Raw genomic sequence first — 18,074 nt, forward strand, 5'->3', positions numbered from 1 at the left:
ACTGTACCCCCATTACCCCCAATTGATCTGTCATTTCTGCCCTCTGTGCCGTCATTTCTGCCCTCTGTGTCACGAATTGATTTGCCATTTGTACCGTCATGTCCCCTATTAAACGTTCCAACATTGTCTAGATCGACATCGCGCCGGTTTCCGGCACTACCGGCCCCGTTACAGGCAATGAAGCACGGTCCACGCTCGGAATGGGGGAGGTTCCAACCCTACCCCCGTCTCTCCACTCTTCCTCCGACTCGCTGCCAGACACGTGGCCTTCCTCCTCAAACATCTGGACATCCGCCATGGTGCAGAAGTCCCATTTGCCGCCAATTAATTTAAATTTGAAAAATCCCGCCAAAATTTTCCCGCGCTCGCGCGCTTTTCTGTAGTAATTTTATATTCCAATTCGTGGCGAGATTTTAATCCTGGTATATAATTTAGAGGGGTTCGAACATCCAACACCCTGACACCAATGTGACGTCCACGGGACTTGAACAGTCCCGCCAACGTAGAACGAGCCGAAACGATGGAGGCGGTTTATTTATTTATAACCCAAACATGGCGGTTCCAATCGCTCTACCGCAAACGGGACGAGGAAGGTGGCACGAGTCACTTTTCACTGAGTTGATGATGTTTATTTGTTTTTATTATCACCAGAAATAACAAGACTCGGCAAGAAGAGGGATCCGGGGCGATTCGACGGGATGGTGTGGGATCGGGCGTGGGGAAAAACACAGACAATTCCATTGAATATACAGTTCTCAATCCCTCTAAGGCGCCAAGTACACACACACACACACACACACACACACACACACACACACACACACACACACACACACACACACACACACACACACACACACACACACACACACACACACACACACACAACGTAGCTATTTCTGGTGGTCAGGCTGGACCGTGGTGTGGACGCAACTGTCCCTGGATCGGCGTCGGACGAGCTGGCCTTGCTCTCGTCAGGGGGGCAGGAGAAACCGTGGTGCTGTCGACCTCCTGGTCTTGGCCCAAGTCCGCTCACAGCCGCCAGGGAACCAGTTCTGGCGCCAAGCCGCGAGCAGGAGAGGGAGTCAGGTCCGCCCGCCGCCCGACCCCGCACTCCGAGTCAGCAGAACCCCAGAGCCAACCAAGGTGAGGCACGAGGCTCGGCAAGGCTCCAAGACACGATCAAGAACACGATCGATTCAGCACAACCACAAGGACGCTCTCTGCCGCCACAGGGAACCACACCAAAAAAACACGATCGTTCTGGTTGTAATCTTCTTCCTCTTCCTTTTCGACCCCGAACAGAACCTTTTGGTTTTGGAAGGATTTTGGAAGGATACCAAAATAGTATCCTTCGTCCTCGTCACTCCCAATCGAGCCGTTTATTGGCCCACCGCCATCGCCTTCCGCCAATCGTGATCACGGGGCGGAGCCATCCGCTGCACTGTCCTGTGACGTCACGGCCAGTCTTCAGAGAATACCAAAAGGGGTTTACGCAGATACACTTACCCTATCCCGTGTCCCTATCTAATTACGTGACATTTATCATTTCCCCCCTTGAAGAAATGAACATTTACTAGACAACTTATCACCACTGAATTGCTACTTATTACATCGAGATCCTGGTAAACTCGAACAGCATGGCATACCTAATTAAACATCCTAATTACCCTTTGAATGCATACCCCCCCTCAAACGTAACAATATTTACCCTTTTGAATTTTTTGATGACAAAAGGTTTTTCCTAAATATTTGGGAACTGGACTGTGCACCAAAATAGTTTTAGGGTGAAATGAGGGGTGTGGGGGTGGGGGGGGTATGGTAGGGTCCTAAATATCATTACGGGACAAAACCACCCTTATGACCCCCCCGATTCAGGCCACTGGTTGCCCCCGTAGGCACGTGTTGTGGGTACTGAGCTTTTAACCAAACTTTTAAAGCAATAAAAACTTTGATAATCCACCTCCTTGTGTGCGAACTGAATTTTTCAAAATGGGTACTTTTTGTCCCTATTCCACCAAAATTTTCAAAGTCCATAAACGAGGTCAGTTATGAAAAGATGATTATTACTAAACCAGGATGTATAAAAACATTCATCATGCTTCAGATGGATGCACATGATGAAAATAAAGTGACAAGGGAGCAATATCTTCCATAATTCTTGGAAAAAGCCATTTTAACCCTTTGTAAGCTATTATAGGGAAGCATGACGTGGCACAGTAATCATTCAAACAAGACATTTGAACACACATCATGGGCTGAGGTTGATGCACAGGATGTATTCGATTTGATAAAAGTATGAAACGCAGCTCGTCGGCAAGCTATGGCAGTCGCAACACTTGTTGAGTCTATGCTGCCTAGAATTGTGCCGATGACCTAGCGAACGTGAAAATAACAAACGTTCATGCTTCATAGGTCGCTCTGAGCGCACCCATGTCAGACTGCTTTGGAGTCTTGCTGTGATTACCTCAACCAAGCTCCGACAAACTCCTCTGCTCTGACAACTGATCTCTGTGATGTGGTCCTGGGTCTTGATCCGACCACTTCAGTTCCTCGACGAACAATAGACTGACTCCCTCGACATACTGAACAACTTCAAGCTGACCCCACCCCTCGGCTATTTTTACTTTGCGAACGTGCACCGATTGGTTATCCCCCAGGCCGCTAGAGCCCGTGACATGCTCATCATTGCTGGTGGTTTTCTTTTTTTTAAATGAATCTTTTGATTGCGTTTTTTTTTTCTTTTTCCTTCCGTCCAAATAATCCAAAAGACTTCGGTCACCACATTATTTTTCACTAACTTGTAATACTGTGTCACCATTTTTACCCAAGAAATACTTATGGTAGGGAACAAAAAAAAAGAAATTTAAAAAGAGAATTCTCAGATATGTTTCTGCTTTGAAATATAAAGCACATTTTGTTTTAGTTATTTTGCATAACAACAAGTAGAATAAATCAACTGCACTAATGCACTTACCAGTCGTCACCTCTTCACTGCTCTGAGAATTTTTGCTTGATATTATCTTTTCCACCAGCTGGTTGTAACTGCATTTTCCAACAGCTTTGACCACGTCGGTATTCTGCATTGACAGAGGACACACAAGAGCGAAGAAGATCGAGCAGTCAGTGAAAGAAATGGGATAAAGAAAGATCTAAACAACATACACAAGTAGATAATAATGAAACAAAAATAAATTAATAAATTATCAAACAATAATAAATAAACAAGCAGTCATAGACTGGTACTTACAAAATCGTCAACTTGACCTCTGACCTTGTCTAATAAAAGCTGTCTCTAGAGAAGGTAGCGACGCAAACCAGAAGTTTCTACGATGATTCTGTACAAAACCATCAAAAATCGAATGTTTGACCTCACTGTGACCTTGACCTTTGACCGATTTTGACCAAAATCTAATCAGCGCTAGCCATCACCCTCCTGAATCACGTGGTGTAATTTGACATTGGTAGCTTCTTCCGTTCTCGAGTTATCGTGCCTACACACACACACACACACACACACAAACACACACACACACACACACACACACACACACACACACACACACACACACACACACACACACACACACACACACACACACACACACACACACACACACACACACACACACACACACACACACACACACACACACACGACGGAAGTCATCAATATACTTACGAAATCCTTAGATTTTGTAAGTAATAAATTGATGAGAACAAACCTGGACCTCAGGCCTTATTTCTGCAAATGCATTTCAAGTTACCAGTTTTGTCATCGCAAGTGTTGAAAGTCAAACACTACCAAAGAACATATTCAACAACCTCATAGCCTTCGCCAACACATGCCATTCAAAAATTTCAATTTCAGTCTCTTCCCCTTTTTCTACTCCAAGAGAAAAATTTAGCATAAAAATACAGCATGGGGATTTGTGAAGGCGTGCCATCGACTTCGCTCAGGTTTAATAGTTACTATCATGGCAATAAAAAAGGCCATTAATTTACTCTTATACTGGTAATTTACTTACAGTCAAGAAACAAGTGCTTAGCACACTTTGTCAAAGAACAAAATAAATATACTGCATATATCCCATGGGGAGTCAATGATATGCCAAGTTTCAATTGTTTTAGTGCAGTGGTGACAGTGCAGTGGCGATTGTGCAACAGAGGCAGGAAATGGGGGTGCAGCGGGTGCGGGCACTGGCGGGGGTGCAGCGGTTGCGGGCAATGGCGGGGGTGCAGCGGATGCGGGGGTGCAGGCAGTGGCAGGGGTGCAGTGGGTGCGGGCAGTGGTGGGGTGCAGCGGGTGCAGCGGCTGTGGGCAGTGGTGGAGGTGCAGCGGGTGCGGGCAGTGGCGGAAGTGCAGCGGCTGCGGGCAGTGGCGGAAGTGCAGCGGCTGCGGGCAGTGGCGGAAGTGCAGCGGCTGTGGGCAGTGGCGGAGGTGCAGCGGGTGCGGGCAGTGGTGCCGCGGGTGTGGGGAGTGGCGAAGGTGCAGCAAGTGCGGGCAGTGGCAGAGGTGCAGCAATGGAAATTGGTAGATATGAGCTATGGGAGACAGTTATTGTGGGTGATGAGATTATTAAATATGTGGATTGTTCATTCTGCAGGAAAAATTGTAGGCATAGAATTCTGTGTAGTTTTTAAGGAGCAGGAGTAAGGGACATTGAAGGAAGAGTAAACGATATTGTATTGGGTCATGGTAGGAAGAGGTTGGTTGTGGTACACCTCGGTGCGAATGATGTAGGGAAAGTTTACTCAGAAGTTTTGAAAAATAGATACAGGGTGTTGGGAAGGCGGCTGAAAACAAAGGGTTGTGAGGTAATGTTTTCTGGGATTCTCCCAAGATCAGGAAACAATATAGAAATTATGAGCAGAGCAATAGATGTCAACCAATGGCTGGAAGAATGGTGTCGGGAGGAAGGTTTTACATTTAAGAAGCAGTGGGAATCATTTAGGGGATAAAGGGAGTGCTTCTGGAATGATGGCCTTGTATTGTTACGGATCTGGAAGCCATGAGCATTCAACATACAGGTCCTATAGCTCAGTTATTTAGATAAGTCAATGTGGATAGATAGCTCCCTGTCCCGAGTCTTACGGGAATTAAATGTACATGCGCTGTGCGTTATTTTAATAGTTCGGATTTTTACACCCCTTATAACAACACACCTTCACCTCGCTTCCTCCCACCATCCTCGACCGGCACCATTGCCCGCGTGCGTGTCAGCATGTACGTGGGCGGAGTCACAAGGACCTGACGCCTCTCTCGCCCAATCCGAGGAATGCGAGGAGGTTACCGACGGTCGACCAATAGGCACAGGCCACGCTGGAGCGAGGGCACGCCCGAAAACGATGGAGGAGCAACAAATGCTTGCGTCCGTCGGCTCGAAGCGCTTCAGTCTGGTTTTTGGCGCTGACTGCATCGCACGCTTGCGTCCAGTCTGCTCGAGTGAGCGTCCAGTCTGTCGAGTGCGCGTCCAGTCTCTCGAGTGCGCGTCTCGTCCGTCAAGTGCACGTCGTCTGCTGGAGTGCGCGTCTCTGGTCGGGTCTGGGCCAACTGCATCGGGCAGATCCGAGGCGTCTCGCTGGCGCCTAGTTCTGTGGACCGCATCGCGAAGCAGGTCTGGGTGACTCGACTCGGTGCGAAGACCACACGAGGTGGACAAGTCCGAGGCAGGTTCTGGTCTTCGGCTCGTCCTCTCCATCCGAGCTGGAGGCCTCAATAAAGACTGCTTTTGGTCCGATTCTTTTGAGTGTGCGCGTGTGTGTGTTTGTGGCGCCAGTATAGTAAGTTATGAATTGTTAAGTGCCTTGCTGTACATACGTGCTTATCAATATTCGGATAACTCTGCCCTTATGTGCTCCCCTCATTTCCCTATTGTTAATAAATATCCCCATTTGTGAAATGTATCAGCTCGTTCGTGTCCTTTCCTCCATTGGCTTAGCGTGCTGCATGTTGGAAAATTAGCAAGGCCGTTGTGCCGCCGTAAGGGGACATTTGGATCTCGGATCTCGGTGACCATCCGCTCGGGTTGCACACGGTTCGAGTACGCTAGCCTCTCATTCCGTATGGGTGCCGTCGAGGGTATGAAGACTCGGTAAATCGCCATGTGGATCTCGAGGTATTTTGAAAATTGGCAAATAACCCTGTACCACGTGGTAGAAATATTGACGCTTCACTGTCCGATAAGGGACCCGTACTTTTCTGAAGAAGTACGATCTAAATTCCGGGTGATCGGTGGAGTCGACTCAACGGCTCCATCTAGTGGTCATGCTTGCAGCCGACGCCCGGCCCACAACAATATTAAACAGAAAGGGGGCAGCAAGATTTGCAGTGGGAATTGAGGAAGGAATTCAGGGTTTGTTAGGCTAAAGGAGGGTGGGGAAGCTATTAAGGAACGGATGAAGTAATCGTGATGGGTAAGGCCAGGCAGGAAAATAGAATTTCAGGAAAGGAAAAGTTAAATATATTCCATACCAATGCCAGAGGTTTAAATAATAATATGGAAGAGCTTGATGCCAAAGTAGATAGCGAGGAGTATGATATAGTTGCAGTGAGTGAGACATGGTTTTAGGGGGAGAGTAACTGCACGACAGGATTAGAAGGCTACAAGGTGTGTTGGTGTGATTGGAAGGAGAGAATAGGAGGAGGAGAAGGAGGAGGAGTAGCAATCTGGGTAAAGGACAGCATTGCATCAAGAGAAAGGGGTGATATTAAGGATTCTGTGTGGGTAGAGATTAGAGATTGTAAAAACAGTAAGATACTGGAAGGATGCTTTTTCGGGCTCCAGGTGGGAAGGAAGAGAAGGAAGGAGGAGCACATGAAGAATTCAAAAGGGCATGTCGTGAGGGAAGAGTATTGATTATGGGAGATTTTAACTTGCCAGGGATAGATTGGGTCCAGGAACAGGGAAAGGGCAGAACAGATGAGGATTTCCTAGTTTTAATCCAGGATTGCTTTTTAAACCAGTTTGTAGATAAGCCCACGAGGGGAGAGCAGTGTTAGACCTCCTTTTAAGTAACGATCCCAATATGGTGGTGAAGGGAGGGAAGCATTTTGGATCAAGTGACCTTCACATTGTGTGTGCAAAGATTCTATTGAGGGTTGGAGTTCAGGAGAGTAGGGTAAGGCTATTAGCTTTCAGGAAGACAAACTTTGAGGGTATGAGGAGAGAATTGGGTGATGTCGTTTGGGAGAATCTAACAACAGAACAATCAGCATCAGAGAAATAGGAAACCTTGAAGGACCAAATGTGTAGAGTGCACCACATTCCAATGAGGTGTAAAACTCGAAGTAGAAGGACACCAGGGTGGTTGAGCAGTGAGATAAGGAATGCTATCAAGGGGAAGCAAAAGGCATTTATTCGGTTTAAAATAACAGGACTGGAGTTGGATTTATATCACCATTGGAGTAAACAGAGGAAAGTTAAAAAAAATAACTCGGCAAGCCAAAAGAGAGTATGAGAAAGACATGGCGAAGAATCTTAAACTTAATAGCAAGGCTTTCTTTAAGTACATCAGGGGAAAAGAACAGATTCAGACCAGTGTGGGCCCATTGAGGAATAGTACTGGGAGAGTGGTTAGTGATGAAAGTGAGATGGCAGGCTTATTAAACAGGTATTTTTCTTTAACTTTTACACAAGAACAGTCAGAAGAATTGCCAATAGCTGAGAGTATCTATCGAGGAGGTGAGGAAGGGCTTTTACAGAAGATCTAGGTTGGAGTGGAGGAAGTAAAGGAACAGCGAGGTAATCTCAGAGTAGATAAGGCTCTGGGTCTAGATAATATTCACCCGAGAGTATTGATGGAGGTGGCTGAGCAAGTAAGCGAGATGTTAATGGATATTTTAAAAGTTCCCTGGAGTCAGGACAGGTACCGGAGGATTGGAGAGTAGCAAATGTAACATCATTATTTAAGAAAGGATCCAGAGAAGAATTGGGAAACTATAGACCTGTTAGTTTGACTTCAGTTGTGGGGAAGGTGTTGGAGGTATTAATTAAAGACCGGATGAGGAACCATTTAAACAAATACAAACTAATTAAAGGTAGTCAGCATGGGTTTACCAAAGGTAGTTCCTGTTTAACAATTTTTTTAGTTCTATGAAGCAGTTTCTGATTGAGTGGATGAGGGAAAGGCAATGGACATAGTATTTCTAGACTTCAAGAAGGCATTTGATATGGTACCACATCGGAGGTTGTTAGTCAAAGTGAGAGCTTGTGGAGTGGCTGGTCAGGTAGCTAATTGGATTGCAAACTGGCTTAGTAATAGGAAACAAAGAGTGGCTGTGAGTGGGAGGATGTCTTGCTGGGAGGATGTAAGTAGCGGGGTACCTCAGGGATCAGTACTCGGACCATTACTATTAAATATTTACATCAATGATTTACTAATGGGATAAAGAGTAAGCTTTCCAAATTTGCAGATGACACAAAGCTTGAAGGTACGGTAGATAGCAGAGGGGGTGGTGATCAGATACAGGAAAGTATTGATACTTGCATAGATTGGGCAAAAGACTGGCAGATGGAATTTAACCTGAACAAGTGTAAGGTGTTGGGGATGGGAAAGAACAATGAAAATAGAGGTTACAGGATGCAAGGGGTAATTTTGGAGTGTGTCACACAGGAGAAGGATCTGGGGGTGGTAATAGATACGGGAGGTAAGCAGGCAGCACAGTGCCAATTCGCTATCGGTAAAGCAAATCGGGTTTTAGGCTGTATAAGGAGGGGGGTCGATTATTATAAATCAAAAGAGGTAGTATTAACATTGTACAGGAATTTAGTGAGAGCCACATCTAGAATATTGTGTACAGTTTTGGTCACCACAGTTCCAGAAGGACATAGATGCCGTAGAAATGGTTCAGCGTAGAGCTACTAGATTGATTCTGGGCCAAGCTCGACTCAGCTATGAGGAGCGGATGAAGGAGACAAGGCTGTATTCACTAGAAAGTAGGCGGGTACGAGGAGATATGATGTTTACGAGATGTTTAAGACAATGAATAGGTATAGATAAAATAAGGGCAGATTAATTACTCAACAGAGTAGACAGTGATAGACATCACAATAACATGGGCCATGCAGGATGAGTTTTAAATAGCAAACAGGTGGCATTATATTTTGTGGCCTGGTCCAGATCTATCCTGCATAAAACAAACAAAAAAAAACAATGCTTTGTGTTATGTGCTATTGAGGGCAAATTTAAGTTGTTTATACGTTTTTGTTATAAACACGATTGTCTATTTCACTGTTGCAGTAACTGCTATACACCAGTTCCTGCAGTAACTGTGATGCACAGAAAGCTTCCTCAGTGTTCAGTGTTCCAGTTCTTGCCATCTGTGCAATGGGAATTGGAGATCGAGTACAAGTGCATTTTCACAATGCTTAACCAAGATACCACCTCGATTTCCGATTGTCTTGAGGCAGCAGTAATTCTGAATTGTGAAAGTTCTATTTCACTGATTGCAGTAATGGAAATAAGGCTGATGTCTGACCTTGAGGAGGAGGAAGATATTCCAGAAACAACTTTCAATATGCCTTAGCTTGGGGAAAAGGATGTTGTATATCAAAGATTATTATTATTATTAGGGTAACCAGTCTAATGGACTTGGTAACCTATTGTTTTTCTTCTGTTTATTTCTTATTTCTTTATTCTTTTTCCGCTGGCAATTTTTGGGTTCTTTCGCTTTAAAAATCATTTTTCTCAGGAACGGAAAGTCCGATCGACACGAAATTTTCACCATAGTATGTATCTTTTTGATAGCAAACTTAATTGATAATTGTGTCGCCATCTTGAAAAAAACCTATAAACTTTGGACCTCTGTATCTCTGAAACCTTGCAATGGAAATTTTTTTTGCTTCATACATTTTAATAAGCTCCCCATGGGGAACACGGGTGATTTTTCGTGACGTCATGAGTGAAGCGGTGTCCCGGTGAAAATTCGTCAAGTAGAACGCTGCATAAGAAAAATCTGAAATTTCTTTAGCCTCCTCTAAACAATTCACCGTAGAAAAAAAAATTATGACGTCATACGTGACTTCGTTCGGCAGCCATCTTGTTTAAAAAAAAATTAAAAACATCTTCTCCAGAACGGCTGAAGAGATTGAGGCATAACTTTACACACACATTCCCCATGACGTCCTTTTACAGGTTTATTAATTTCTTATTGATAGGTCACATGGTTTGGTGGCCATATTGAATTGACCTAAAAACCTTCAAACATCTTCTACAGAACGGCTTGACAGATCAAGGGGAAGCTTCACAAAAGTATTGCTCAATGGTAGAGAATATAAGTTTGTTCATGAATAATTGATAGGTCACATGGTTTGGCAGCCATGTTGGATTCAATAAAAATATTAAATAATGCTTTCTCTGGAACTACTTATCCTATCGAAGTGAAACTTGGCAACTATCATACACAACCCTGTCTGCATATATGGTAAAAATTATGATGTCACAAGTCACATGGTTTGACCTCCATCTTGGATAGAAAAACGTACCTTGGCTGATCAACACAAAATTTAACAAGCATGATCCACTATGCCATGAGAGGGAGAATTTGAATTTATGTTGTAATAGGTCACATGGTATGGCAGCCATATTGGATTGAAAAATTAATAACTCCAAAAGTCCTCTTCTCTGAAATGACTGAACAGATCAAGGTGAAACTCCACATATATGACCGCCTCTCCATGACGAACAAAAAGTTCTCCCCGCTTTTGATGTACGACACATCGTTTGGCAGCCATATTATATTGACGGAAAATATTAATTAATGTTTACTCTGGAACTGCTGCATCAATAAATGTGAAACTTCAGAGTTATGATGGAACAGTCATGTGGAATGAAGGGTTTAAATTTCAACTCAATCAGCCTCATGGTTTGGCAGCCATGTTGGATTGAAGGGGAAATATTAAGTAATATTTACTCTTGGACCACTGTGTCAATATATGTGAAACTTCACAATTATTATCGAGCCGACATGGGAAACAGAGGTTTAAAATTTCAACACAATCGGCCACACAGTTTGGCAGCCAGAATTATTTCATTATTTGAATCCGAGAAGTTTTAGATTTGTTTTTTCCAGAAGGCTCACTTGGCTGCACCTGCATGCATTTGAGGGTTCAGGAATCGCAATTCAATTGATACCGACAATGTCCCCAGGAAAAATGGCGAACTGCATACGTAATAACTAGATTGAACACTTTATGCGACCCGGTTCGAAACTAGTCAGTCCCGCGCTGTCTTGAAGCAAGCCTGTATTTGTATCACTATTAAATAATGTTTTCGCTGGAACCACTTATCCTATCGAAGGGAAACTTTGCAACTGTCATCTCCAGAAAGACTCACGTTGCATCAAAGGCGGACGTCTGGGTACCTGGTCATCACTGCCAGCAGTTTTAAAGTGGCAGTTCTAGTTATTATTATTATTATTGTTATTATTATAAAGACCAAATGCACCTGCTTGTAAACTTCAACAATGCTAATCAGTTGGTCTATGTTGAATTCAATGAAAATATTTTAAAAGGCAAGATGTTTAACCGAAGTAAATCCCCACAATCATAAACTAGAGCGTTCATAGAACACTTTACCTCACCTCGTGCACTCGAGAAACAAGGACACGGGCGGGGTCTCTGTGAGCAACAAATTTGATTGGTCATGATGATGTAAAATTCCATATTTGGCCAATATACTGCTAAACGGAAGATTTTTGAAAGTGCCAAAAAATTGATGTGTTCTGCAGTGTTCAAGTATATAATTTAATTGAAATAAAATAAAGGTATTAAAGGTGACCGATTCACTGTCATGCTCGCCTGCACCGCAGCCGGTGGCAAGCTTCCCCCATATGTCATGTCCAAGAGGAAGACACTGCCCAAAGACAAGTTTCCAGTTGGCGTCATAGTTCGTGCGCAGCAAAAGGGGTTGATAGATGAGGAACTGGTCTAGGACTGGGTGTGCATAGTTTGCGCTTGCAGCAGTAGGCCGGATAGCAGTCTCTCCCGACGACGGAGCATGCTAGTCCTGGATGTATTGAGTTGTCACAAGACAACTCAACAACAAAGACAACAACAAAGCGCTACTCCGTTGGACCAACACCGATCTTGTCATCCCAGGTGGGACGATGTCGCTCCTGCAGCCCCTCAATGCGTCCATCAACAAGCCCTTCAAGGACAGGCTACGTCGGTGCTGGTCTGACTGGATGAGTGGGGAGAAGACCTGCACCAAGAATGGGAGGATGAGAAAGGTCGACCTTCCGATGATCTGCGACTGGATCATCAAGGTGTGGAGCAGATATTGTCGGACATCATCAAGCGAGAATTTCTGAAATGCTGCATCTCCACCAACATGGACGGCACAGAGGACGAAATCATTTGGGAGGAAGAGCTGCAAATGACGGTCACTGAGACGTGGACAGCGACGGGGACTTGCTCTACCCTTACTTGGAGAAGGAGTTATGTGCCGTCTTCGACGAGGAAAGCATTGACGAGGATTTATTCAAATTTCACTGAAAAGCTTCATCAAACCCAAATAGCCCTTTTCAGGGCCACAAATCCACAAGAAATATGTATGATACCGGTTCTAATAACAACCTTTTCTTCCTTTTGTAGTAACAACAACAAAAATCCTCTTTATAATATTTTAAAAATAAGAAAGAAAAATAAAAACTTCTTGGTATCCTCTCCTCTTTCTTCAAAATGAGAATAAGACTGTTCGACAAAATGAAGTGGACATGGGAGGAAGGATGTTGATACCTCCATCACTTTGTTCGGTCCAAAGTTAATGCACAAACATATTTAGATCTCGGTTCAGAAAATAAAATGATCAATATATTCATTTATTTTGAGGGTGAAAAACAGGAATACGGTAAATACATAAAATAATGAAAAAAACTTAATTCACTCAGAGCGACACTTGGTAAAATAGAACAAAGTAGAATGGCATTCGGTAGAGCGCCTACCTCCTCCAGGCTGAACAGTTTACATTTTGTATCCCACTGATGAGCTGGATCTGAACCAAAAATGTAATCCCCATGTTCTCGTCACCTAACCAACTCATCCACCAAGTTTTGTCACAACTCGTCCAGAACTTTTTGAGACATCATGATATATTTTTCGGCCCCATCTTTCAATTTTAGAAATTAGGCCTATGTCAACCTATTGACCTTAAAAATAATTGGTGATCAAATTAATCGACCTGACATGCAAATCCTGTTCAAATTTCAAGTCAATCGGAAAATTGATGATTTTAGAAATTCTCCCCAAGTTGTTGACCTTTGGCCAATATGGACCTCAAAAGTAGCTGGTGGTTGAATTTGGTGACCTGATATACAAATGCTCTTCAAAAATTACAAGTTGATCAGATTAAAATTGAGGATTTTAGAAAAAAGTCTATGTTGACCAAAAAAATATGTGGTTGAATTCAGTGACAGATGCAGATATCCGGTTCCGGTTTTGGAGCGGCGAGAGGTCTCCTTCGGGGCTCCCTGCTGACGTTCTCAAAGTTAAGTTCCGGTTGTTATTTGTCCCGTTTTAACTGTTTAATTTTCTCACCTACATGTTACTGTGTGTTCCTAGTTCGGTTTTGTTTCAAAAATCGTGCTATTTTGTGAGTATTTTTGTCGACGTTCTTACCTGGTGTTTGAGGCCTAGGCCTAGGCTTGAGGCCTACCGGTTCCACTCGGTGTTCGATCGTTTTTTTGTTTTTTGTTTTTTCTCCCCATTACCTTCAATTTCTATCCTCCCCATTACCTTCAATTTTCATCCTCCCCACTTTCCAAACATCCCCCATTCTCCCAACTAATCTCTTTCTTATCTCAAAAAAAAAATATATATATATATACATATATATATATATATATATATATATATATATATATATATATATATATATATATATATATATATATACCCAACAACAACAACAACACGCTCACCTTCTCCCGATTCTGCTTCTTCTTCTTCCTCTTATCTTCCTCCTCGTCTTCTTCCTCGATTTTTTTTTTTTCTTTTTACACTTCCATGACCTAATCTGTTGAACTCTCTCATACATTAATATTAACAACAAAAACGATCTTATAATGCTTCATCCTCCTCTCTCACACATGTGGTACTCTTTACTGTTTCACAATGCACTACTCTTCTGCTATTTTAACAGACTGCTCTCATTTCGACCTCTCCTTCATTCCTTGCCTAAAAAATCCAACTATTACAGCGCTTCTTCTCTCCATTCTCTGAATTCGCCTTCATTGCATCCATCAAGAATTGTGTTAAATCGCATCTCTGACCTAAAACTTTTAAAAACCACAGTTTGCCATGGATGCTCGCTTTCCATCAACCATTCTTTTTTTCCAACTTCAGTACCAACTCACCCCCCTCACCCCTCACTCTCACTCTCAAAGCAACCATCCACTCTTGTCCCTCCATGCCTCCCTCTCACCTCTCTCAAAAATTTCCCCCTCACCTTTCTCCCACCTTTCATCCCCCTCACTCTCCTTCTCTAAGTTGCCCCCCCTCTCATCCACCAACCTGCCTCCCTCCACTGCCCTCTCACCTCCATCTCTTCACTCCACCCCCACCTCTTCATTAAAAGTGTGGAGCTCAAATATCCGGGGCCTTCGCTCAAACCTTTCAGATCTTTCCATACAGGTTGCTACTGACAAACCAGACATTATCTGCCTAACAGAAACTTTCCTCTCCCAAGACGTGTCTGACTCCCAAGTATCTCTCCCTGGTTACTCCCTCTTACGGTATGACAGACCTGAGCCTCGTCCTGGTGGAGGTGTTGCTCTCTTCATCAAAGACTCTTCCTCACTCTATGCACTGCTCTCACTCCCCCACACCCCCAGGAATACCTCTGGCTTCGGCTTCCCCTCCACTCCCACCTCATGTTTATATGTGTACTGTACCATCCACCGAACAGTGATGACTCCATCTACAACTCACTATCCGAAAACATGGACCATCTTCTATCTTCTCATCCAAACTCTCTCTTCCTCTTATGTGGTGACTTCAATTGTCATCACGCCAGTTGGCTAGGTGTGGGTACCTCTCTCACCTGTCATGGCACCTCAGCAAAAGCTTTCTGCGACTCATTGGGACTGACTCAATCGGTCAACTTCCCGACCCGGATCTCAACCAATGGTACTCCATCTCTTCTGGATCTGATTTTGACAAATTTCCCTGACAATATCTGCTGCTCTTCCTTCGCTCCAATTGGTTCTTCTGACCACGTCCTTGTTAAAGTGGACATCTCTCTGGCTGTTATCAGAGAACCACCTCACCGCCGTCGAGTCTGGCATTTCACTCAAGCCGACTGGCAGGGTCTCCGAGCAGCCATCAAACTTACAGACTGGTCTCCTATCACTACTTTCTCAAACATCAACTCATCCTGGGAATTCTTTCAAAGAAACTTGCTCTCCCTCATGCACAGATTTATCCCCTCTCGTGTTCAGTTGTCTTACCCTTCCTCCCGCCCTTGGTTTACTGAAGCTTGTGGCGAGGCAGTTGTCCTGAAACAACTTGCCTTTGCCTCATGGAAAGCAAACCCAACTGAGGGCAATCTCAGTTCTTTCCACAAAGCTCGGAACAAGTGTGTATCTACCCTCAGGAGAGCCAGAAAACAACATCTTTCTCATCTCAAGTCTGAACTCTCAAACCTCTCTCCCTCCTCAAAATCCTGGTGGCGTTTAATCAAATCTGTTTCTGGTGTATGTTCCCCCTCCATCCCCTCCCTTACCTCAAATGGTCGCACTGCTGATTCCACACGTGATAAAGCTGAATGTCTAAACTCGGTGTTTGCAGCTAAATCTTGTGTCGTAAACCCATCACTATCTCTACCCACTTTACCCAGTCGCACCCAACTGTCCCTGGACTCTGTATCCTTTTCTCCTGACAAGGTGGAGAGCTTGCTTTCAAACCTCGAGTCAGATTCTGCAACCGGTCCAGACGGCATCAGCCCACGTGTCCTCAAAGCCTGCTCTTCTGCTCTTGCTCACCCTCTCTCTATTCTATTCACCCTCTCATTTGCTCAAGGTCAACTGCCATCTGCTTGGAAATCTGCTAACATCACTGCCCTGCATAAAAAAGGTGCAAAAACAGATCCCTGTAACTACAAATCAATCAGCCTTCTCCCAATCATCAGCAAGGTGATGGAATCCATCATCGCTTCGGACATGAAATCCTTCCTCTTCTCCAATGGCTTGATTTCCAATCATCAATTTGGTTTCAGACCAGGTCACTCGACCCTGGATATGCTGCTTCTGCTCTCCCATCAATGGATGGAGGTCCTCAATGCCAGACAGGAAATCCGAGCCGTATCCCTGGACATATCACGTGCTTTTGACACAGTCTGGCACCCTGCCCTACTCACCAAACTCTCTTCCCATGGTATTCAAGGCCATCTCCACTCATGGCTCGCAGACTTCCTCTCCTGTCGCAGTCAACGTGTGGCCCTAAATGGAGTTCTTTCACCCCCCCCCTTCCTGTCCAGGCTGGAGTTCCTCAAGGCAGCATTCTGGGCCCTGTTCTTTTTCTGGTTTTCATCAATGATCTCTCGGACTCTCTGGAAAATCCTCTATTTCTCTTTGCCGACGACTCCACCCTCTGCCGTACCATCTGTCATCCCTCAGACCGGCAAGCAGCAGCTTCTTCGCTCACTGCAGATCTGGATAAAATCACAAACTGGTCCAACACGTGGAACATGTCTTTCAATCCAGACAAATCTCACACTCTCACTATGTCTCTTCGAAAGGACCGTTTAGAAAACCCCCCCATCCACTTTCTCAACAATCCTCTGGAAGAAGTCTTTTCTTTCAAGCTTCTGGGTCTCACTATCTGCCATGACCTTTCCTGGGAAAGTCACATTTCCAACCTCGCCTCAAAAGCCAGTCGCCGACTGGGAATCCTCCGTCGTGCAAAGTCCTTCCACGGCCCTCTTGAGCTCCTGACCACTTACAAAGCTTTTGTCCGTAGCCTGATGGAGTACTGCTCTCCCCTCTGGGCTGGTGCTCCTGCCTCCCACCTTTCTCGGCTTCATGCTGTCGAAACCAGGGCATTTAAGATCATCTGCATCTCCCGCAATGAAGCTGAGTCTTTGGGCCTCTCACTCAATCACCGCAGGTTGGTCGGTGGTCTTTCTGTCTTCTACCGACTCCTCTCCAGCCTTGCCCCCCCTGCTCTCTCTGCGATTTGTCCCCACCACATTTCCACAGGGCGCTCAAGGTCCGCCAACAACCCCCTTCTGGTAAAACTACCAAAATCACGAATCACTGCTCATCTTCACTCTTTCATTCCTCTTTTTTCCCAGCTTTGGAATAAACTTCCTCACTCTATTCTTTCCCATTCTTCCCTCCAGGCTTTCAAAACAGCTGTTCACCACCACCTCTTATCTTCCCCCATCCAAATCCCCAATCTTTTCTACCCCCAATAATCCACCCAAGCCCACTTCTTTCAATTCTCCTGCTTCCCTTCCTGAAAGTCCCTGTAATGTCCATCTTCTCTTCGCCATGTTCCCCGTCCCATCCCCATCCCTCTCCCTTCCACAGTTCACCTAATGTGTCTGTTCCCCACTGTTTTGTCCCTTCCACTCCCGCGCCTCTTGTCTCATGCCTCCTTGCTGTGAGTTGTGTGTTAGCTCTCATACGAGCCTCGACCAAGGTATACAAAAAAAAAAATAAAAAAAATCGTGCTCAAATTTCAGTCAATTGAATGAAAATTGACAATTTTAGAAATCGGAAAAAGTTGTTGATCTTCGGCCTATGATGACCTTTTGACCTTAAAAATAAAAAGGATTCGGTTGGACGACCAACTCCACCATTCGGTGGTTTCGTGAAGATCAGTTTAAAATTGTGGCCTGTAGGCAATTAAAGGTTGACAAACAAACGGAAGCGATCAACATACTTGTCCAAATTTTTATTTATTTTTTGCCAATTATAATTAGTAAAAAAAAAAACATGAATTCAAATTGAAGAATGAACGTTTAACAGCATTTCTTGAGAAACTGGTGTTCAAAGTTTGAAAGGAAAGCAAAAGGAGATATTTGAAAGACATAAAAGAGCACAATACTGTTACGGCTGTGGAAATTCGCAT

The 18,074-nt window shown here is 44.3% G+C and overlaps 1 protein-coding gene across 3 annotated transcripts in view; it reads right to left on the reverse strand.

Moving 5' to 3' along the window:
• The window catches only part of LOC147015163 (ubiquitin carboxyl-terminal hydrolase MINDY-1-like), a 115,452-nt gene that overhangs the window by 22,345 nt on the left and 75,033 nt on the right, over positions 1–18,074 (reverse strand). For all 3 annotated transcript variants that reach the window (XM_085849684.1, XM_085849683.1, XM_085849685.1), the window contains one exon: positions 2,978–3,080. In XM_085849684.1, coding sequence (XP_085705810.1) covers positions 2,978–3,080 — 103 coding nt within the window. The remainder of the gene's footprint in view (positions 1–2,977; positions 3,081–18,074) is intronic.

Source organism: Eptatretus burgeri, chromosome 12, assembly GCF_056783735.1.
Source record: "Eptatretus burgeri isolate ZD-2024b chromosome 12, Ebu_testis_v1, whole genome shotgun sequence".
NCBI classification, from domain to species: domain Eukaryota; kingdom Metazoa; phylum Chordata; class Myxini; order Myxiniformes; family Myxinidae; genus Eptatretus; species Eptatretus burgeri.